Raw genomic sequence first — 23,452 nt, forward strand, 5'->3', positions numbered from 1 at the left:
CGTACGCATTGCTGTAAATGGAGAGACTCTTGAGGGATGGCTGTTATGAGGAAAGGCAGCACAGAAACTTTACCAGCAGCACATATCGTTGTGTTCCTCAACTTTCGGTCTTTTACCCATCTACAACCATCTACAACCATCTGTAAAAAACACGCCAAAGACTCTATCATTGTTTGGGACTGCATTCAGCCAGTGCTGTTGGGGAGCTTGTCAGAATTGATCCCTGTTTTCTTTTTTTAGCACAAACTCCCAAACACATGGCAAATGCAGTAAAAGCATACCTAGATAGAAACAAAAATACACAATGGAACATTATCAGTCATGGACTAGCTTCCCCAGCGCTCCAGACCTAAACATTATAGAAGCAATGTGGGATCATCTTGACATAGAACAGAACAAAAACCAGGCAACTTACAAATAATAGCTTTGGATATATTCCTCAGTAAGACTGGAGAATCACTCCTGAAAACCTCTTAAAGAAATTACAACAAAGCTTGTCTAAGAGAGTTCAGGCTGTGTTGAGGAATAAAGGGTGGTCATCCAAAATTATTGACTTGCAAGGTCGTTAGAGTTGTGCAAACTGTTTCAATAAACCTATGTCAAAATTTCCTAGCAAAATATAAGGAAATGAGAGGTGGCTCAAGACTTTTGCATAACACTGTAGTGTTTAGAGATTGTCTGTGTCAGACTTCTGTAGTTCTGCCTAATGTTTTACTGTATGCATTCATAGCCAATAGTAGGTGTAAGTGCTTTCATATCACTATGCATGTTTTATATCAACATTACTAGACAACTGCTAACAAACAAACAAACAATAAAAACCATAGATAGAATCTGATTCATATCAGGTATAAAATTAATGCTTTGAGGGCCAGTAAAGGGTCGAGTTGATCTGATTCATTCAAAATGAAACGGGGGACCAGAACGACTCATGCTGCAGGGAACAGGCACTCATGACCAATATCGCTTATTACTCATGGCGAGTTATGATTCATTTAGTCACAGCCAATACAGTCTGCTAAATAAAAAGCCTCTTAATGACATGTTGTCTGTAATACTACAGAATGAAACATCTGCACATCAATCAAATTTTTTAGTGTTTGTTTACCTGATAAAATAATTTACATTTTATTAATAGCGCTGATTTTTGGGGGGTATTTTTGTTTGTTTGATATTGTGATGTTTTATTGGTTATATTAAGGGTAGATATGGGCTCCTCATGTTTCCTCTTGTTCTTTTTCGCCCGATCAATTGTTCCTCTGGCCACCCATCCATCTATCAAACTGACAAGTGTGCACTCAGCATTACCCACTGCCTCTGCCACCTTTTATAAACAAACCACAGCACATGTCAGAGGGAGTATGGATTACCACTACATGTTACAATGAGGCCAAACAACTTTTATTAACGGGCTGAATTTCACATTGTGTATTTACACACTAATTAAAATGCAAACCCAATTAAACTATTCAAGCTTTTGGGCATTGTCATTCCTACGTCATATTGAGTAGAAAATCAGCAGGATCTGACGTGGGTCTGCCCTCGCTGTGCTGCTTGGAGTGAATCAAATAACATTCAGATTCTATCCCAGGAGCATCAATCTGACACATTTCCACCTCTTCCTGTTCCAAACACAATCTCTGACAGTCTGTTTTCACTGCTGTCAGCCACCATCCATCAAGGAATTACATGAAACCAGGCTGGACCAAACGTCTGGGCACATCATCATTTCTACACCTGTGGATAAAACACACACACACACACACACACACACACACACACACACACACACACACACACACACACACACACACACACACACACACACACAAAACTACCTCCAGCTGCATCCATATTTAAGATGACCATCCTATATAAAAAATGAAGGTCAAAAGAACAGCCAGTGAAAACAGCTTAGTTTGGTCAATGTTGGATTGTGCTCTTGGTGTAGCATGGAATAACATTCAGAAATACCTCTAGGTTTTGTTTTATGTGAGTGTTTCCATGGCAACAGCATGGATCTCTATGAAGTGACACACACACGCACAAACCCACCGCCCCCAAAACAGGACGGATTTCCACCTAGAACACGAGGACTAGAGTAGTGTGACATTTTACAAAGTGGTCTACGAGGAAATGCAATGATTTTCTGAATTATTAAAAGTCAGTCTGAGACTAACGATAGCCAGCATTAGACATTTCTTTGTAGAATTCAGCAGCGTTGTAGTAAAAACACAATAACCTTTTTAGCGTTCACCCTTGACAAGCAACTCAAATCAATCAGGACTCGTTCAATTTAAAAACAAGGGGGCGCACCAACTTATTAGTCTTCTGCTGAAGTACAAAAACAAGCGTTCAGTATCGATGTTTTACAGTATAAGTTATTTTGCGCATTGTTTGTATGCTGCTGTGATCCTGCCTCATTAGTCCTTGCTCAGTGGAGAAGATCAATTACAGCAATGGTCTCAGAGGAAATGAGAAGTGCATATAAGGTGAAATGTTAAACTCACATTCACACCTTGACTCTTGATCATTGGAGCGTTTATATTTGCTGGAGCCTGCTTTGCACAGACTGGTGAACCTGAACTGTGTCTGCACTGTGCAACTAACCGAAGCTGGTAATGGAAGAAGCACTTTGATGCAACCAGTATGCAACTTTAAAGACAGAAAACATACAAAATCATACAAAATCCCACAGAAGTCCGGTCAGTTGGAGCACAGGTGATTCCAAAATGTCTCCCGTGACTGATATTTGGTATCATAGGAAGTTCTGCTGCACACAGTTTTACTTATTTTTTATCACATTATTTGTCATTGTCAATCAACTAGCTCAGAGTTTTTACCAACAGGAAGTAATGAATTGACAGCCAGCTTATTCAAAGCAATTTCAGCACATCAGCCAGGGGGGCTTTACTCAATATGTAATATTTGACAGCAACACATTGAATGAGACTGAACTGGATGATGGTGCAGTGATTTTGTCTTTCTTGTCTCTCTTTGTGCACAACTTTAAACTCTTCTGAAAATGACGCATCATATATAACAAGAGGAAAATCACTATTAAAGGTGAAAAGTGGAAATTTACATTTTGTTCACTGTTGAATTGTTACCAATCACATTTGGGGCCAGTGTTAGCTTGTTCTATGAGCTAGCAAGCTCGGTAGCTAGCAAGTTCTCATTTGTAGCTGAGCTGCTGAACATAAAGAAGCCGGACTGGTGACAAAAATTGGGAAGAAATGTGTTTTAAGCGACTTTGAATGTGGCAGGGTAGATTTCCTATTCTCCTGAGCGTGGTAGAAATATTCTTGCATCACCAGTAAAAGTTGTGTTTTTGCACTTAATATCAACACTGCAGCATGTCCATGGATAGAGCCTGGTCAGTGTTCTGAATGTGGCTTATTTATTAGCAAGTCACAAATATTCAACAATGGCTTTACAGATTACAAGTTTTAGAGTTTTATTACTGTTTACATGGACTACCACCATCTTGGATTGTGAAATTGGGGTTGGTGTGACTGCTCTAACGTTCGATATTGGAAGTCTATCTTGAGGAGAAATTACTGTACTCAGAAATTATGACTTCTGACTTCAAATAAAAAGCATGAATATTCAAGAAACTGCTACTCTACTTGGATTTTCCCACAACCATCTCTAATACCACATGAGTATTGTTGCTGAACATTTACGACCACTATGTATCCATTTTCTGACGACTGCTTTCAGCAAGGTAACACTTCACGTCTTAAAGCTCAAATAATCTCAAACTGGTTTCTTGAATGTGAACATGTTCACTGTGTAAAGTCCTCCACAGTTACGATCATACAATCATACCTGCTATTAATCTCTGTCTCTCTTCCACAGCATTTATCCTGTTTTCCTTCTCTCACCCCAACCGGTCACAGCAGATGGCCCCGCCCCTCCCTGAGCCTGTTTCTGCCGGAGGTTTCTTCCTGTTAAAAAGGAGTTTTTCCTTCCCACTGTCATCAAAGTGCTTGCTCATAGGGGGTCATGTGATTGTTAGGTTTCCTCTGAATCTATTATTGTACGATCTACTGTACAATATAAAGCGCACTGAGGTGACTGTTGTTGTGATTTGGCGCTGTATAAATAAAATTGAATTGAATTGAATTACGAGATATTCATTCTGTAGAGCATGTTTGGAATGTGGTGGAGATATAGCTTCATGCCAACAAATCAGCAGCAAATATGTGATGCTAGCATGCCAATATGGACCAAAATAGAATTGGAGCAATGTTTCCAGCATTGCAAAAAACAACAATAAAAAAAAATTACTCTTAGATGTTAAAAAGGAGCACCTTTTCCACTTTCTCTGTTTTGTTTTGATGGTAAAATTTCATATTAATGTAATGCTACCAGCATGGCTTAAGGACTGTCAGTGGTCAGCCTCAGTTGTTCATTAGGCTTTTCATTCTAGCATCATTAACTAAGATGGTGAATATGGTAGCTTGTCAGTATGCCCCATGTTACCATGGGCACTTCATTAATGAGGCCATAGCAGTCTCTGTGGGTTATCAGCCATAATTGATTATTGATAAAATGAGTCTAAGAAAGAGAGGAAATGTAGAGCACTAGAATGTCGTAGTACATACAGACGGGGAAGCTAGCCACCCAATCATAAGATAAATACATCAAAACACCACACTAATAAAATGTGGCACAGCAAACTATATCACCATCAGGAAATGGCAAACACTCAGCCCACCACTACAGAGAGTGAGAGGCTAGATTAAATCAATTCTGAAATGGCAAATAAAATGGCAAGATAAAAAAAGAGCTGAAATACCTGATAGTATATTAACTCTAAAGTAAGTGGCAGCCTGCACTCGGTAAACAAACAGGACACTGTCACGGATTTGTTGGCAATCATCTCTTTTCAGCTTCACTACAGGAAGAGTTATGGGAGAACCATTAAATCAATACTAATAATAAAAAAATACAACGCCACCTCTAGAGCCACCATACAATAAAAACACTAAAATTAATACAGCGAGTGAAAGGTTTGGCTTTCCGAAGCCACAAGCATACCAAACAATCTCAGCCACGTGAGCTGACTTTATTGTGTCTGTGTCTCTCACCTGATTGGTTATTGTCTCCTGTTTGGTTCTGAGTGTTCCCAGGAGACATTAGCATTTTGCTCAAAGTGCTGGCCAAGCTACAATTTTAGTCCTCTAATAAGCTTATGGAATAAATTACCTTTTACTGTGAAAGTACTTTTGGTACTTTTTAAGTGAACGTCAAACAACACTTGGGCTGTGTAAAGTACATTAAAGAAAACAGTGTGTTGCAGTGAATCCTTTATGTTTGAGCTGTTCAAACACTAGAAGTTGTTTTACCAACTCTGCTGTGTGCTCTGGGACTGTGAGCCAGAGGAATTAGAGATGAGAAAAGAAATTGAAACAGAACAGATTTCCTTTCCGACTGTCCTAATTGCTTGCTTCATGAAAAGACTAATCACGGTGACAAAATGAGGGTAGATTGCAGACTGAAATAATGCAAGGATTGCAGTGCTCCCACAGGTCAGTCCAGGTCTAAGCTACACACTATATATGAATATCCTGTTGTTGTCATAGAAACCGGTACAAATGATGTCTCATCTGTACTTACTGTTTAGTGCAACACATTTGTCTTACTGTGCATCTGGCAGAAGTGTTTGGTTTTTGTTCTTTTTCTGTCAGGCTGTGCTGAAGCTCTGTGAACAGGCTTCTCCTTCAAAGGGACTTTTTTTTTCTTGAGGTCTCTGTAGGTGACAATGTTTGAACTTTTGCCAGGTTTACTTTCTAAAAACTGGCATCTTAAAAAATGATATCGATCCATGTTACATGCTGTGTTCACGCCATGGGGTTCAAACTGACTGTGAAAACAAGCCATTGTTTGACTTACTTGCAACAGGCTAATTGGTCGCATTACAAACAACTAATTTTCACCACTGTGCTGTAAACACATCTACTGTTATTTATTCAAGCATCCAGTTCAGCTTTGATGTGATCCAAACTTAATGTGGTGACACTAAATGACTGTGTGGATTTTGGTGTGATTTAAGAGAGAAGTCAGTAGTGGCTTGTTCCTGCTGCGAGTACAGTTATGAATGATAAAGGATCATTATTTTTTCAATCCAGTAGTCCCAATGATGTTGAACCTTCTGCTCCATGGAGAATCTGACTGATTTAATTGATTAGCAAAGAGAGAAAACATTCATTAGCCTTAGAGACACCACTTCAAACAAAACATCATCAAAACAACAGATGCACATCTCTTGTGATGTCATGATGAAAGGACTGCTGCTACATAATTAAAACACTTGAAGAAGCAAGAACAAACAATGGAAAGCTGATTGAAAAAGAAGACCCAACTTTTGTCACTGGAAAGAAGACCATGAGATAACTCAGATATGGTTTTTGTGATATTACAAAGTGAAACATTTCAATTAGTAATGTCATAGCTAACTCGTGTCCTGCAGTTTTGAGATGTGTCATCAATCCAACACAGCTGATTTAAATGGCTAAATGACCTCCTCAACATGTCTTGAAGTTCTCCAGAGGCCTGGTAATGAACTCATCATTAGATTCAGGTGTGTTGACCCAGGGTGAGATCTAAAACCTGCAGGACACTGGCCCTCGAGGCCTGGAGTTCGAGACCCCTGCATTAGAGTATTAGCATGAGAATTCATTAATGCAAAAACATTTCCTGTTTACCCCAGAAAGGTAGGCATATTGGTCTGTCAATGAAATTAATCTATTTATTTGTTTGTGTTGATTCTGATGTACCATTGTTGAGTTCTCCAGATAAAATGTTTTTAATAACATTGACATCATCTGGTTCTTACCAGTAGGGCTGGGCCATATCATACCGTTCACGGTAATACCGGTATAATGTTGGGCAACGACAAGAAAATGAAATATCGCGATAGAATATGGGTAAAACGCGCATGTGCAGTGCCTTTGTTTTCATACGCACATGAAAAAGGCACTTCGGCGACGGAGAATGACAAGGGCGAAAGCAGATCGTTGAATAAAACGGATGAACCAGAATTGGTTTGTAAAAATGCTGCAACTTCAGTGGTGTGGAACTGGTTTAGCTTTCGTCCGTTAATACCGTGTTTTTTGGAAAATACGGCACACTTAAAATCAATCCTTTGATTTTTCCGAAAATCGACAGTGCCCCTTATAATCCCGTGTGCCTTATGTTTGAATTCTGGTTGTGTTTACTGACCTCGAAATGATTTTATGTGATACACGGCGCTCGAAAATCTGTCAAATGTTTTAGTACGACTTTGCAAAGCTACGAAGCCGCACCGCTTGATGGATTGTCGGAGCATTACTGCTATTGTAGGCAGAAGCCTCGCGGAGTGATACGTACTGTGCTTCAACATAATATTACCGTATTGCGTGTGTATAACCTCTTTTTCGGTTTTGTGGATATTATACATGGTTATGCTGAGGATATGTCGGCCAATTTCCACTGGAAATGCCTTTTGGTTAAACTGTCAGCAAGGAATTTGCATTTGCACTGTTACGTTTTTATATAACTTTAATGCAAAAAACAGCTGCTTGTTTAAGTGAAAATACATTGATGTTTTTTTTTTTTTGCACTAATAAAATTGTGGAGTTGTAAAGTATTTTGTCTAGTGTCAATTATATTGTCAGTTATATCGTTATCGCAAATTTTCAAATCTATATCGTGATAAATATTTTTGGTCATATCGCCCTGCTCTACTTACCAGGTTCTAAAATTAGGGAAATATCACCTCAAATAACCAAGAACATATAACATATTACACCATATTTAACAAAAATGAAGCCAAAATGCAGAACCAGTGTGTGGAAAAACTCAGTACACTCCATGATTCAACATCTTGAAGAATCGCTTATTGTAGCAGTAAGCTAAAGAAATCATTGTCTGTTTAACTATATCAGTCTCTTACATCATTGTGAAGAATTTTGTCCCACTCGTTTCTTTTTTTTTTCTTGCATGACCTTAATTCTTTCATAGATTTACTGCTGCTGTCTTTGAAATCACTGACCTGATGCAGGACCCAACTCCAGTGAAACCTCTGACATCTGACTCTAGAATACTTTGGTACACAGAGAGTTTATGGTTGACTCAGGATGCCCAGGTTGTCACCCCTCCACCATCATGTTTGACGGTGTTTGTTCTGATATGCTGAGTTTGGTTTTCATCAGATGTATTAGGTTAGATTAAAAAAAAATAGTCCTGTTGCTGTGCATTACAACCAGGCATCTCCACTTTGCCTCTTCTGTCCAAATTACATTTCTCCAGAAGTCTAGTTTGTGCAACTTTGCAAACCTAAGCCATGCTGCCATGTTTTTGTTTTTTTTTTTTAAAGATAAGAGGCTTTCTCTTGGCAACCATTCAAAACAAGCCATACTTTTTCAGTAAGCCATAACACTGTTATGAACTTTAACATCTATCATGCTAACTGAGGCGTGTAGAGTCTGAGATGTAGCTTTGGGTATTGGACAATCTGAAGGTAAATTTGCTGGTAAAATTGGCACTCGTGAATAACCTTTATCATTACAGAATGATGGATTTCAAATTGTTCAGAAATGGCTTTATAACTGTGCCCATATTGATGAGCAGCAACAGTCACATCTTTCAGTTCAGTGCTGATGCCCTGCTTCCTTGACATTGTGCTAACACACACCTGAATGCTTCAGACCAGCAAAACTACCAAAGTCTCTGCTTTTATAGAGGTGCTCACACTTACAGATGAATTTAGATTTTCACTGCTTTTACATTTGGCAAGATTTTTAATGACATGCTGTAATATGTCATTAATATGTCATGCTTTGTTGTTCACCTGAAGTTACATTTACCAAATTTTAAGTCCTACATAAAAAAACAGATACCTTTTCATGTTGTGATACATAAACCCTAAAAAGAGGGTGCATTTTATTTATCATATGAGGACAAAGCAGTGTATCTGCATAGTTAGTTGTTTTTTTTAAAAACCAATAACATGAAATTGCTGTTGTAGGTCAATTGATATCTTAAGCTTGACTTCACACTTAATGATCAGTCCCACACTATGACTTCAACAAATCTATGATCAGTCAAAGTAAGAGGTACAAAAATGTCAGAGCTTACAAAAGACCTTCCTGTTATTCTTTAATTATTTCTTTGTGGAAAAACATGCATACGTTGTCTAAAACAATTTATTCTGAGATATAAATTAAAGTGTGCCCAAGCGTCTCATGCTGTCTTCCTTGGACTGGCTTCTTATTGATCATAGTGCAGTGTCAAGGCAGGCACTCCCCTGGGTCCTTGGACTGACTGAGATATGAATGAAGTGTTGGTTAACCCTTGTGTTGTCCTCGGGTCAGAAATGACCCCTAGGTGAATGGCAAACAGGTATATGGGAATCCCGAGGACAACACAAGGGTTAAATGAAAAGCACAGATAATTACACACAGAGGGACAGAGCCATAGCACAAAAGAAGGCATATCAATTAATGGGAGCTGAAGTGGAAAAATTGGCAGCACTCAGAAATGCCTCAGCAGTTTTTACCAATCTTCCACTAATGCTCATCCATATTTTATGCTTTGAGATTCTATTGAGTGCTTTTGTTATATTTTATAGTCTTTTTCCATCAAGCTGACAGCAATCACACTACCAAGATGACTGGGTCAGATCTGTTAACACTTATATTTAGCTTAACAAAATGCCATAGGTCTGCAAGACATCACATTGACAGACAGGCACACGATAATAGCTGTGCATGTCTCTCAGATTAGTTCAGCTCAGATTGTAATTTGTAACACGACTGAAACATTTGTTTGTGATGCATTATTGTCATTCCTGTTGCAGAAAGGAGATATCTGTGTGTATGTGTGTGTGTGAATCTGAGTGAAGGGCGGGGCAGTATTTATAGTGGCAAGACCTTTGAGTGTTGTTACACCTAAGTAGAGTCTATGCTGCTGCTCTTTGTGTAAAAACTTTAATTTAAAGATGACCTATGTTTGAGTGACATATGTCATTAAAGCGCTGCCACTTTAACAGACTAATGAAACCAGAAACTGGCTTTATAAATCTTTTAAAGTGGCATCATATAATTTTGTTTGAAAGGGGCTTAAAAATGTAATTTTATGTATGACGACTTCCAAACGATTGCATGGTGCTTTAAAGAACATTTGCATTTCATGTCACAATACATTTTAAGCTTTTGCATTCTCCCTTGGCTCTAATTATGAAGTTGTGTTTTGCACCCTGCTTGTATCTGCCAGGCTTTATTCTTGCACACTACTCATCTGTTCAATGACAAAACATGTTACACTGTGGAAAAGAATAATAGCACTCAGCCAGAGCTCTTTCTGTCCACCGTCCCACTTTCAAACCTTAATGAGTGTCAAGTGTACTTAATACCTAGAATAAAATTACTCTGACTGAGCTTCAGAGCTCTTGGTGAGCCTCTAGCTCCCGGTGTTTAATGGCTGAAATTAATGTTTTTCTGCTCAATGACACGTTGTTCTCAGAGAACAAATATTCAGTAAAGCATGAACTGTTGTTCCTGTTTTGAAAATAAAAAATATGAAGCTGCTATTCTGTTCTGCTGCTCGAGTCCTGGGAATAACCAACTGTGCCAATTCAGCTAGCAGTGTGTGTGACTGTGCCAACTGTGTCAGCTGTGCAGGGCTTATGGTTTCTTTGTGCTAAACAAGTTGCACAGGTGCTGGTGCTGCTGGTAAACTAGCAACTCAAGTATAGTGAAAAAGCAAGTTCCTTAAAATTCAGAGTATGCTAACCGCTCCCGAAGCAAAATCCTAAAGAGCACTTTGCTTTGGTTAATCTGTTTTACACACATATACATATGCACAAATTCTAATGTTATAATGTAGAAATAAATACCCTGAATTTCCTACTTATATTAGATGTGCATTTCAAAAATACATGTGGAAGCACCTTGCAGGTTTGGAACTTTTCAGCAGAAGGTTTTCTGACCCCTTAATCTCACAACTTTTCCATTAGCACTGACACAACAAGGCCACATTTTTGCCCGTTTTCTTGTTTTCCTGCTGTGCTGTGAAATAACATTTGTGATACCGGGAAATTGGAGACTCTTACAGATTTATGTTTTCCTCCTAGGCTATAAAACTCCAGCTGGGAAGCATGGCTCCATCACTCTATACATAACAACATGAGCTCTTATAAATGCATGTGTTTGGTCTTCCTGTGATCCTTATTACCTGTAGACACCCTTTGGTTTAAAATGATTATATTCCTGTTATTGGGAAATGCATATATGTAACTTTTATGAATTTATGATAACAAACTGAATGGTTATTTTTTGTTTTTCACTTAAGAAAGGGAATCTTTACTTTTAAATTTTAATTTACTTGATTTTGGACACACACAGAGAATAACAGCGCTACTGACAAAACACGATTAGTAAAACTGACGCATGCTGAACCACTTGTAAAGTCACTCACTTGATCCATGATCGCATTTCGTGGCAAGCAGAGCTGACTCATTTTCTCCCCACAGAGATAATCTTTATCATTTACCTAGAAACAGTTTGTCAATTTCTCTGCAACAGACACAGCAGCACTCCAGCAAAAATCTCAAAACTTCCCCTGAATCAACAACACAAACGAGATCATGTCTCCATTTATTACCGAGATTAACAACATAATTTGTTTTGGCTCTCTTGATGGATGCTGTCGTGTCTGAGAGCCCAGGTGCATAAAGTGTACGCCTCAGAAACCTTCATTGTGACCTGGAGTCAAACCAGGAGAGACAAGGGCAAGGAGAGACGAAAAGCTGCTATTGTAAACCTGTCAAAGTCTGAATGTTTTCCACACCTAGAGAAATGACCTTTAAGAAAATCCCAGTGAGATTTCTATTTTTTAACATTGGGTTTTCTGCTTTCCCTCTTTTCACTTCAAATTTTACTCACCAGTTATCAAGAAAGTAGAGGAATGTGAGAAGGTTTGTCTGCTTTAGTTGTTAGATATCCCAATCACCTTACTTAACAAGTCTGACAATCTAGGGAACAGCCTGTCTTCAGTTTCCACTTATAAAACTATTTACAATGACGCAAGTAGAATCTCTCCTTTTCATAATTATGAAAGTCGTTTCCACCAAGGCCACTGAGACTGCTATCAGGGAAACACAATTATGTTTGACAGTGTTATGCAACCATCTACATTTAATATGAAGCAATTTGTGCCCTTCTCCTTTGTGGCTTATGTAGAGATACTCACTAATAATGTTTAATAATAAGTCTGGAGAGGGAAAAAAATGCTTAGCTTGTTTGCATTTCTCTGGTATAAAAAGAACTTCCAGTGGAGAAGACTGGACACATGGATTTATTGCAATTAAATGCAAAAATTACATTACTGTTGGCTAATAAGGTTGACTGGAATATTTCAAATAGTAACAATTTGGTATTCCTTACAATAAATTAATTGATTAAATTAATGTTGTGCATAAAATGTAGGTTTTAATGTGTGCCCCAAATCCTGTACAGCTGTTAGCATCTACATTAGCTTAAGGAAAATGACTTTCCTAATGAATATGTAAATTTATGCGGCAAGATCTTACAACTGATCAGACCTTCTAGTGGCTACAAAATTTAAAAAAAAAATCATCCAGTGTTTTTAACAGCAAAGCATGCTTTGAATAACCACAATTGGCTGTTTGCAGATAGCTGAAATTACAATTACGATCTATAAGGGATTAAATCACTGCACGATGTAAGTGATGCATGCATAGATATCTAGTGCATCGTGCAAAGTGTGAAATGACTGAGTAACCATTTCACTGTAATAATAATAATTATAGTTTTGTGACACATGGTAAACGCAGTAGGTTAAAGAGGTCATGTCCAGCAGCTGTTCGCCCTTCAGCCATGCTTATTAAATATTATTATGTAAATTGCTTTGGGCAGCTAATATCACAACACTCTCCAACACTTCATCTGCTGCCACATAAACTGAAAAGCTTAGTGAGCTTTTTTTTTATCCTGACTGTTCATGTAAATGGCAGCAAAGGAAAAAAATAAACAAACAACAAAAAAACATTAAAATAGTTTAAAAAAAGTTTTCTCAAAAATAAAGAGTTTGTTTCTGACTAACAGTTGTGGGATAATAATCAGCCTCCTATGGAAAGAAAATGAGCACCATTTATGATGCCTTACTGCCCTCTGCTGTACAATACCTGAATAATTGCTATAAGTAAAAGAGTATAATAACCAGTGTAACCAGTTCCATTCTTATATCTGTATTTTAAAGATTTGTCAACAAAATTTCCCACATCCCAATTTACGTTGCTCAAAGAGGGATAATCTCAGGTACAGCAGGCTACCCTGATAGTGCAGCAGCAGTGAAAAGTGCATTTATTATACGCTGCTAATTACACTGCTGTCCACATATTTTTATTCATCCAACCTTATCTAGCCATTGTTCACAAAGAACATTACACTTTTAAACATAATGATTAAATTAATGCTTGCTTTAACTTCTTATGTAAAATACAGAGCAGCCAAGACCAGCATGCTGTTAATTATTTGCACGCATTTTCACCATGGTTTGCATTAGACCTTTATTATGGCTGCTGAAGGTCTGAAGGTCAAAGCATTGTAAAATAAAGTCCTTAATTGCTTGTGGTAATAAAATTCTCTGTAACTTCTCTTTAACTTTTTTTTCTCTTCTTATCTTCTTAATGAAGTGAAACAGGGTGAAAAGGCTAAGATTGGAGCTGAAGCCTATCCCAGCTACCACAAGGCGAGAGGCAGGGTACACCCCAGACAGGTCGCCAGTCTGTCGTAGGGCCAACAATCCAATTTTTGGTTCAAATCACCATTAACATGTACAGAGGTGGTCAGGAGAGCGGTAGAACAGTGAGTATCTACAACCATTTGTAAAACATAGTGGAGGGTTGGGGCTGCACTTCAGCCAGTAAGTGTTTATGAAAGTAGAAAAATACAGGCAGATTTTCATTGACCATGGAAAACCATTTGGAAAGTGTTTGGCAGAGTCTTCATTTTTCAGTATGACAATGCAGTAAAAGCACACCTAGAAAACAACACACAATGGCACATTATAACATTATTTACAAATGACAAGAAAGCTTACCTGAGAAACCAAATACTCATTTTCAATCTTAACATACTCAGTTTTCACCTTTTAAAATTGTATTTACATGCACATTTGCAGACATTTCAATAAATTGCTGCCACCACTTCCCCATTTTCAATATATAAAGAAAAAAGGAATCCCTTAAGACTTCTGCATAGTACTTCATAATTAGTAAACCTGACCCAAATTTAACAAACTCTACCCTCAACAGCTAAAAGGCTTTATAGATCACTTGACAATTCCAAATCACTAATGGATTCAAATGGACTTACAGATTAGACCAAATAAGAGCCCATCTTTTCCAAGTGCAAGTGTAAATCTGAATTAACTGACAAACTCGAGGGTTCAGGGTGCGTCTTTGACATAATTTATTCAATAATCATACATTTTAATATAATGGATTCATCATGATAGCCATATAAAATATTTACAGAGCAAATCATTTGTAAAAATGACAGATTCTGCTGGAAAGTATATGTGCTTATATTGTAGAAGGCGGTAATGTGACAGCAACTTCCAAGAGCGAGTATGTGCCACTGAAGAATCACTGATCCCGGAAAGTGACACCTCACATGTGCAGTTTCTAGGAAATAATTAGCACAGCTTGAAGTCTAAAATGGTGATCTGAGATTAAGAAAGGCTGCAGGTGGACTGTTTGGAGTCTCTTCCCTAAGCAAAGAGAAAACAAAGTTACAAAGATTCACCGCACTTGTACACGTCACATGACAAAAAATGTATTAAAAAGCAATTTGGTCTCATCTTCTACCAAAAAGACTGTTTAAAAAGGAAGGGTTGCTGTGACAACAGTGTACCTACATGCGTTCTTGTTAGCATGCTACTGACGGATAAGCTTTCCTGGTACCTGTTGTCTCTGCTGTTGGCGTCTGTATTCTTCTTCACTGGCAGCGAGAGCCTGAGCGAGAGCCAGATCCTCCTGCTCCTGAGGGCTGAGACACAAACAAGAAAATGTTAGTGGGGAGAAAAAAAAAAAAAAAACCACATTGGAAGGACTGAGAGAAATTTGTTCAAAAGAAGGAAAGGAAAAAATAAATAAATAAATAAATGAAGAATATAATTATTATATGAAGCTGATTTTCCTGGCTCAACATGGACATTCAGTCCACACGCAAAGATGCAGTTAAAGATTTTATCTTTTTATTTCTATCCATTTTTAAAACTAAATCAAAGTCCACGTGATTTTTCCTTGATGGAAAGAAAACATTTTTGCTGGGCACCAAAATTGACCTCCCCCAAAGACAAAGAAAAAAAAAAAAAGTCAATGTTTGCATAAACACATTATGCAGTTTTTGTTATGGACTTAAAATTCACTGCTACTCTGCTGATCTGAACCAAGCCCATAAAAAAGGTCAGCAACTCCATAACGCGTCATAGCACCATGAATTTTACATGAGTTTATGAAACATCCTGCATCATGTTGTAGTGAGTCATGCATTAGTGAAGCATCACTTGTGTATATAATTTACACCACCATACATTACATTTTATAAACATCAGGTCTGCTAAATAGCTGTTTTGGAGTTTCCTATCATAAGTGTGAAGAAGCTAATGATTGGCCGTGTGGTGAAACTGTCTCTGTCAATTAAGACCGCTTGTTTAGGGGAATAAACTTGCAGCAAGCAAAGCTGAGGATTCAGTTTCCTTTAGCAATTCCAGGAAAACTGTCAAAACAAAATTTTTAAATATGTTCACACCATGTAAGATAAAAGGAAAAACTGCAGAGCACGTTTCCTCCTTTATTAAATCTAATAAACCATCTCTATGGTTAAGATATGACATTAGATATTATTGCTTTCTATTACCGAGTTGATTGGAGGACTGAAAGTCAAGAGATGTATGAGAAGCACATCTCAGCCACACTGTGTGCGTCTCACAGGCTATCTGCTACTGGAAAAATGTTTCCAAGTGGAATAATATTTCCATAATGCACATAGATATGAGTGTTATAAAATATTTAAACCCCATAGAGGATAATGCAACAGCGATATTAGAGGATAAAATAATAGTCCCCTCTCAACATATCTGACACTCAAAAGCTGCTTTTACACATTTACCTGAACTTTCCTAGACACGGCATGTCCGACACATTTAGATCAGGCATTAAACAGTTTTCAATTTGGCAGCTTGCGCATACCGAGTCAGTGTTATGTTCGACTGAATAAATTTGTCAATTATCTGGTTGGTTCACAGTCAGTGAGTGGTCATCATGTTTCCTGTCTGCCTGCTCGAGTCAGGCAGTACCTTTACCCAAACCAAGGTATTTCAAGTAATTAAACACAGCTGAAGCCGACTCTCTGCCGCTCTGACCTACATGTAAGAAAGGACTTTTGAATTTATGTGTGAAAATAGACAACTACTACTTTTGGCTGCTCCCTTTAGGAGCTGCCACAGCAGATCATCTGCCTCCATCTCACCCCATCCCTAGCATCTTCCTCTGTCACACCAACCAGGGCTCTAGAGTGCGACCAATTTGGTCGCAAATGCGACCAAATTTTTCAGTGGTGCGACTAAAAATAAATATTTGGTCGCACAGGTGTGACCAACTGTTCTGGTAACAAAAAAAAAAAATCTCTGTAACTCTCCGTGTGGTCAACAACCGACACACATTATGCCCCTATCAAGGACTAAACCAATCAGAGATAGTCAGGGGCGGGACCTCTCTGATTGGCCGTGGTCCAGTTGAAAGTGCAGGTGGAAGAGAGAGGTGAGTAGCTTGAATAAAGCGATATCAATTCATTAATGGATTCCACACAAAGACCTAAACACGGAGCGGACCCAACACATCAGAATCAGCTTCGTCTTTCTCGGCTTTCTCACCCGACGGCCCGAACACGGACACGCTGTCGGAGCTTAGCGATTCTTCGGGTCCGCGCTGTGTCTTTTTGCGCTGATTCTGAGCTGCAGGTTTTGCCTCTCTCCAACCAAAATTCACCGAGCCAGCAGCAAAAGAAGCAGCAAACTGCGCTTCACATTTGATCAATGTCGTCATGAATTCCCTCTGACTTTTGCTGTTTTGCTTCCACCACGATAAAAATCACACTTCCTGCACAGCTCTCTCTCTCTCTGTACTTCAGGAACAGTTTCCCGTCTCAAATCTGTTTTCTGCATTATTCATTCGCTTATTACCCACCAGTCTAGCGTTGTTTACAGCGCTTTTTCTTTTTTCACTTAAATGACCTCGGACAAGAAAGCCTAATTTCTGCTGTTCAATACTGAAGAAATTTAAATTTCTTAAAATTATGCAAAATTGCAGAATATTGCAGAATATTTTTAAGGTTATCTGCTATAAAAAGCCAGACCAGGAAAATCTCCTGTGTTTTATTCTCAGATACTTTCACACAAAGGCATCTGCGGTGATTTTCACAATTCTGATGAAGTCTCATGTGTATCAGTACTGATAAATGATCAGAATTATAATATTTCTGACTGTCTGAGGCTAAATTGAATCAAATCAGGACTTTGAGAACCGGAATTGAATGGATTATAGAAATCAGTGATGATACTCAGCCCTAGTGAGCAGCCTAGGCCTGAGAGAAGTGGATGTAGCTGTGGGTAATAAGAAAAGATGAAAAGAACTATTGATAACTTTTTTGTTAAGTTAAGGCCTGATCTATCTGAAATTCATAGCCAGTGCTCTGACACGGTGCCATCAATATTTGAATGCTGAAAAAGCACAGTGTATCCAGAAAACACATTATATGCTGCAATAAATGCACTGCCCAAGCGTCCCCTCTCCCCACGGCCTTTCAGCAGCAGACAGCAGCAAACAGGTCGTCAGAGGAGAAGATGATGATTAAGTTTAACATTTTCTACAATATTGACAAAGCACTTTAAGCACAAGTTTGTTAGTTAATAATTTAGAAATTAATATTGTCTGTATAGATTTCCCCCCCCAAAGAAAGTGCACATGTAAAACTGCGGTGTTAAGCGATGCGGTTGAAAAATTTGAGTGCGCCTAACTTTTGTGCCGGTACGCCTAAATTTTTAAAGTTAGGCGTACCGGTGCGCCCATGTCAAAAAGTTAGTCTAGAGCCCTGCCAACCCTCTGCATGTCCAACTCCACTACATCCTCTTTGGTGTTCCTCTTTTCATACTGTCTGGCAGCTCCACATTTAACAACCTTTGTCCAATATATCCACACTCTGTACTTTATCCAGACCATCTCAGCCTTGCCTCACTAACCCAGTCTTCAAACTGCCCAACCTCAGCTGCCCCTCTGATGTACTAATTTCTAATCATGCCCAGTCTCACTACTCCCAAAGAAAAATCTTAGTATCTTCAGCTCTGCCTCTTGTCTTTCTGTCCAAACCATATATGCTAGTAAGGCTCTTGATGATTGTTTTATTCAAATACAAATTCAACTGCTAGAAAACTTTGGATTTTTTAATTTGACCACTCCTTGAGGAACGTCACATGAGGTTCATTTCCTTCTCATCAAATGCAAAAAAACAATACAACCTGATAGCCATGGTACCATAAGAGCACTTGTGTTTGCTGATTCAGTCTGATTCATTAACATTGTTTAACACTTAATTTTCTCCGTTTGCCTTCCCTTTCATTGTTGCTCTCAATGACTTTCTAAGAAGCAGCACTTTTAAGCTGAATGTCAGTGAGAAAAACACTCCTCCATTCACACCAGCACAGACATGAGTGGCTTCAAGGGGGGTGAACAATTTTGGCATTCGGAGAAAAACATACTCACCTAAGTGCTGGCGCAACTGTCTGCCTTGAATCAGCCAAAGACATCTCCAAAGCTCTTTGTAAAGCCTGTTCTTCTGTCTGCAATGAGAGCACAGCACCACACCTATGTTTACATTGACCAAACTTTTTTTTTTTTTTTTTTTTTTAAATTAATGGCATCATGCTGTGTAAACAATATACATACCAGGCCGGCCTGAAATGATGCTGATGGTGGTATAACATTCTGAGCTGAAACTGAAGTAGAAATTCGCTGGGCAGAGCTAAAAAACAAAATTGTGCATAAATAAAAACAAAAAAACAAATCTTAAATTACAAACATTCCCCATTTTCTCTGACACCTTTAAATTCAATACGAGCTAAAAACACTCACCCAGTGCTGTGACTTCTGCTATTTGCATTCAGACCATTAGAAACAGGTCTTGTGTTTCCTGAACTAGAAGAACTGGAAGTAGAGGCAGATGTGGAGGAAGTACCTTGGGTCCTCATTAAAGCAGCATGTCTGAGACATCAGCAATTAAAAAAACCAAACAAAAAACACAACAACAACAAGGGGAAAAAAATCAGTTCAAAGGTCCACACTGTCAGATTTCAGATGAAAGAACAGCATTATCGATGAACAGTTCAACGGTACTCACCCAGATTTGGACAGAGGTTTCCCGTCAGTCTTACAATCGTGGTCTAGTGGGTGACGGTGTTTAAGACAGTAATTTAAACGACACTGGTCACAGGTAACTCTTATCATCTCCTTCTGCTTACAGCCTCCTTTCGAGCATTTATTTGTGAAAATCTGAAAAAGAAAACATCGTCAGTTATTACTTTGTGGATTCTAACTGGCTGCTGGGTAAAACACAAATCAGTGTTATACTAACCTTTCTCTTTCTTTGTGCGGGGTCGGATTTACAGTCCCGATCAATGTGTTCACCAACTTTAATGTCAGGCATCTCTCCTCTCTTGACAGGAATGGGAGTGTCACACAAAGGGCATACTGGTACCTGGATATCCTACAGGGACAAATATAAGAAAAAAAAGAAAATATTATTTAAAAAGGAAACATGATTACAGAACACCAAAACAGTCCAGTAGATTACTGTGTCTACTTTTGCATTTCACTTCAGTAACTGCTTAAACTGAGGGGGAGGAGAGCCCTGGAGTCAGAGCCAGTGTCCTGACAGCATGGTAGGTGCTTATTGTTGCTATGTGGAGAGTTTATTTCATTTTTTGGCAATATTTTTGTTTGTATTTATTTATTTATTTGTTTGTTGTTGAGGGTGAAATCAGATTTTCCCTGTCTTTTAGCCTTTTTTTTGCCTGGATCCTGCCTCCTTTTCATTCAGGAATTTGTTACAGTCACCTGGCAGAAACAACAAAAACACCTAGTGGAAAAGGAGACAAGGAGGCAGAATTTCCTATAAATTTTAAGACTTTATTACTAATTAAACTCAGAGATAGACAAGCTGAAAGAAAACAAAACAACAAAACTCTAGACGCAAAGATTAAAAAAATCAAAGCACTCTCCCCTCCACAGAGGAGGAGTAGACAGACAAACACTGAGCTACTCCCTCCCTCATCTAAAGTACTCCCTAACCTGATTACTGTGTGGAGTCGGCTGCAAAGAGCAGCACCTAATGCAGGTGAATGAGGGTAAAACACACACAGGAAAACTACAGCAGGCCCTGCTAAGGCCACAACAGTTACCACAACCTCTCTCACTAACTGTAAACATAACATCAATTGCAGCCACAATAAGAACAAAAATGTGAAAAGCATGAACAGCATTTATCATGATGCAAATAAATGCTAAAATATACATTTTTCTTAGACTCTAATATTAGGTTGAAATACCTGAAAATCAGGGACATTTAAAACTAAAGGATTTTTAAATGATCATTTCTCTAATCTTGTGTATTCTTGCCCAGTAATTACATACTTTAAACAGCAATGTTGACTTTAATGAAATTTATAAGGATGTTGTAACTAAATAATAATAAAACATTTTCAACAAAGCAGTAAATCTGTACTTTAGGTATCGCTTACCTTTTTGTAGGATGATGTGCATTTGTGATTTGCATAGGTTATGTGATCCTTGCAGAATATCTCTTGACAAGCATCACATCTCATAGGCAGAAAATCTGTATTGTCGACAAAGTTATTATTATTAAAGTTCCAACCAAGCCTCGAAACGTAAACAATGGAGGGAACATGACTGTGCGCTTTAAACTCACCTAAACGTTTGCAGGTCTTCTCAGAGCAGTGCTCTCCTAAATCTGGGAACTCCATCTCTTAAAGCTACTTTTGAAGCAATATCCTGTGAATTTCAAACCTAAAGGAAGAGAAGGGAACATCTCACGGTAAGACTGGTCTTTCTGTACGCCAGCTAATGTTTTTATTGTGATAACATATGGTTACGAGTCCCTGATCTACGATGAGATTGCTAAATTGCTAGCCAGAAGCTAAGCTAACTTAAACGATTAGTTTAGTTACATAACCAAGTTTCTCTCAAGCTGGTTGCGATCTTGTGACAGCAAAGGGAAAAAAAAATGTCCGATATTGAATCAGAATTATAAAATATTTTCAGCTGACGCTATTAACGCTTGCTTGATATAATAACACAACTACTTAGCACTTAAATAGAGCTAACAAATAAGCCAGTATGAAACTGTCTGTAAACGTCGAACAGGTGAAACCAAACAAATTAGCTGCATTTGTTTTAGACTAGACCTCAAAAAAAGGCGTAGTAAACATGTTTAAAAGACAGCTGTTTTGTTCATGTTTATGTTTGCTTAGCTGTTTGCTTAGCTAACAAAGCTAGCAAGGTGAATCTGACAGTTAACCTTAGCGTTGGTCTAAATTTCACTCACCAGATTCCGTTTTCCTGTCGCTCTGCTGTGCTACTGTAGGAGGCAATAACGTTATCTTAACTCATCCACCTTAATTCTGACTTTGTCGGTCCTTCTTGGTAATAGTTTCACGGGTGATCCCTTAGCACCGACATCTGCGTGCTGTTATGCTCAGCTGGCTGTTTTCGTCGAATTTTGATGTGTCACGCACGCTCCTCCCACGTCAGGACGTACTCTACGTCAGAGAAACACGTCATCCTGGGTGTAGTTTCCTAGAGCTGAATCACAGATGAAATGTCTGGAAGGATCCACAGTTTTACTCACTACTCATGATGACTGTCATTTATCTGGACGCCATGTAGCTGCTACAAAGAAATTGGTAGATTTTATTATTTTTTTAAGAAAGTTAAATGAGATTATTATTGTTTTTATTATTTTAAACAGGGGTATACAAACACTGCTCTATTCTGACAGTTTTTTTTTTATTTCACAGGAAGTGGTGTGACATTCTTAAAAATATTTTTTAAGTAGGTGAAACCACAGGCTGTGAGTGAAACAAAGACAAAGCACAGTATCAGATTGTGTCATAGCATACTACAGTATCTACCTGGCAGACATGGCAACATGAGCGTTTTATATATTTGCATTTACTCTCGTAAAAATGAACAATCTTCAAAAGAAAGAAACGTAATAATAAATGAAAAAGTTACACTGTGATTTATCATGAAATTCTAATGGCTTTGTACCAACATATACACTAACTGAATGGTAACACTAGTGTCATATAATTATAAAATAAACAGCTATAAGCATACAAAGTCATTCATTACAGTATTCTGCATAGCCTATTTCTATGAACTGTACCAGTAACAATCCTATTGAAGGCTTTTGCTCTTTTATTTTATTTTATTTTTTTGGTCTTAAGAAAAGCCCAACTTGGATCTTGACTGTGCCTACCAATCTCTTCCCTGAGACATTTTCACAGCTTTTTAACAATATGAAACAACCTTCAGAAGCTCTACTTAATGTAACAAATGGGATACTTTGAATTTGATTGTGTCCTGTATCAGTTTGTCTGCTTTTCCCCTTAATTTTTTAAAAAAGAAGAAAGAGTTAAAAAGAGTTGAAAATACTTGTAATTTGTTCCTGGAATCACTAGGATCTCTGGCAAACTGATCACCACATTTATATCAGCCGGAGAACCAGGTTACTTTTATTTTGAAACATTTAACCTGAAAAGCTGTTGCCTACAAGTCACAAAAACATGTGTAACCTGTTTGAATTATGATTTTATGATGTGGAGACCAGTGCAAACTCTACATCTAAAACATTATTTAAGAGGAGTGAAAAATTAGTTTGTGGTTTTAAAATATTTCCCAAACTGTGATGAACAAAGTATATCTTGCCATACTTTGTTTATTCAGCTCATAGAGCTATAACCTAAATAGACACTGAGCGAAGAAAAACAATGAAAACCTTTAACAATCACATTAGTGCTGTGTGTAGAGTAGTTGGAGTTCTCATACATTGCAGGATGTTATCTTGTTCACACCGACCCATAGTGGTCACAATGTGTAACTGCTCCACAGAGAATAAGGACACTGTAAGCCAGCTTAGTAATAATAGTGGTGGCTTAAAGTTTGCTTGAATAATAACCACCTTAATATTGATATTATGAACCCCAGCAAAATGTAATGCAGTTGAAAAAAAAGGGACCTAAATAATAATCTATCAAGCATTCTTCACATCTGTGTGTAAGAACACCCGCTTCTCAGGTTCCC

General features: G+C 38.1%; 1 protein-coding gene and 1 long non-coding RNA gene across 4 annotated transcripts in view; one reads left to right on the plus strand and one right to left on the minus strand.

Moving 5' to 3' along the window:
• LOC143418395 (uncharacterized) overlaps window positions 1-23,452 on the plus strand; it is a 105,503-nt gene that overhangs the window by 17,015 nt on the left and 65,036 nt on the right. Inside the window, exon 3 of the long non-coding RNA XR_013098390.1 lies at window positions 13,706-13,877. This is a non-coding gene — a long non-coding RNA (uncharacterized LOC143418395). The remainder of the gene's footprint in view (window positions 1-13,705; window positions 13,878-23,452) is intronic.
• zfand2a (zinc finger, AN1-type domain 2A) lies at window positions 14,460-21,874 on the minus strand. Of its 3 annotated transcripts, none has more exons than XM_012919445.4 (10): window positions 21,693-21,873; window positions 21,057-21,154; window positions 20,869-20,963; window positions 19,704-19,835; window positions 19,470-19,621; window positions 19,205-19,333; window positions 19,019-19,094; window positions 18,836-18,912; window positions 14,932-15,062; window positions 14,460-14,784 (listed from the first exon to the last, which is right to left on the minus strand). In XM_012919445.4, exons 2-9 carry the CDS (start codon window positions 21,109-21,111, stop codon window positions 14,951-14,953), a joined length of 828 nt encoding a protein of 275 aa, XP_012774899.1. In that variant the 5' UTR covers window positions 21,112-21,154; window positions 21,693-21,873; the 3' UTR covers window positions 14,460-14,784; window positions 14,932-14,950. The 3 variants fall into 3 exon arrangements, with proteins under 3 accessions (XP_012774899.1, XP_004552280.1, XP_023008307.1); XM_004552223.5 differs by having other exon boundaries at window positions 14,978-15,062; window positions 21,693-21,872; XM_023152539.2 differs by lacking the exons at window positions 14,460-14,784; window positions 14,932-15,062; window positions 18,836-18,912; window positions 19,019-19,094; window positions 19,205-19,333 and having other exon boundaries at window positions 19,466-19,621; window positions 21,693-21,874.

This window comes from Maylandia zebra, linkage group LG4 (assembly GCF_041146795.1).
Source record: "Maylandia zebra isolate NMK-2024a linkage group LG4, Mzebra_GT3a, whole genome shotgun sequence".
Taxonomy (NCBI): domain Eukaryota; kingdom Metazoa; phylum Chordata; class Actinopteri; order Cichliformes; family Cichlidae; genus Maylandia; species Maylandia zebra.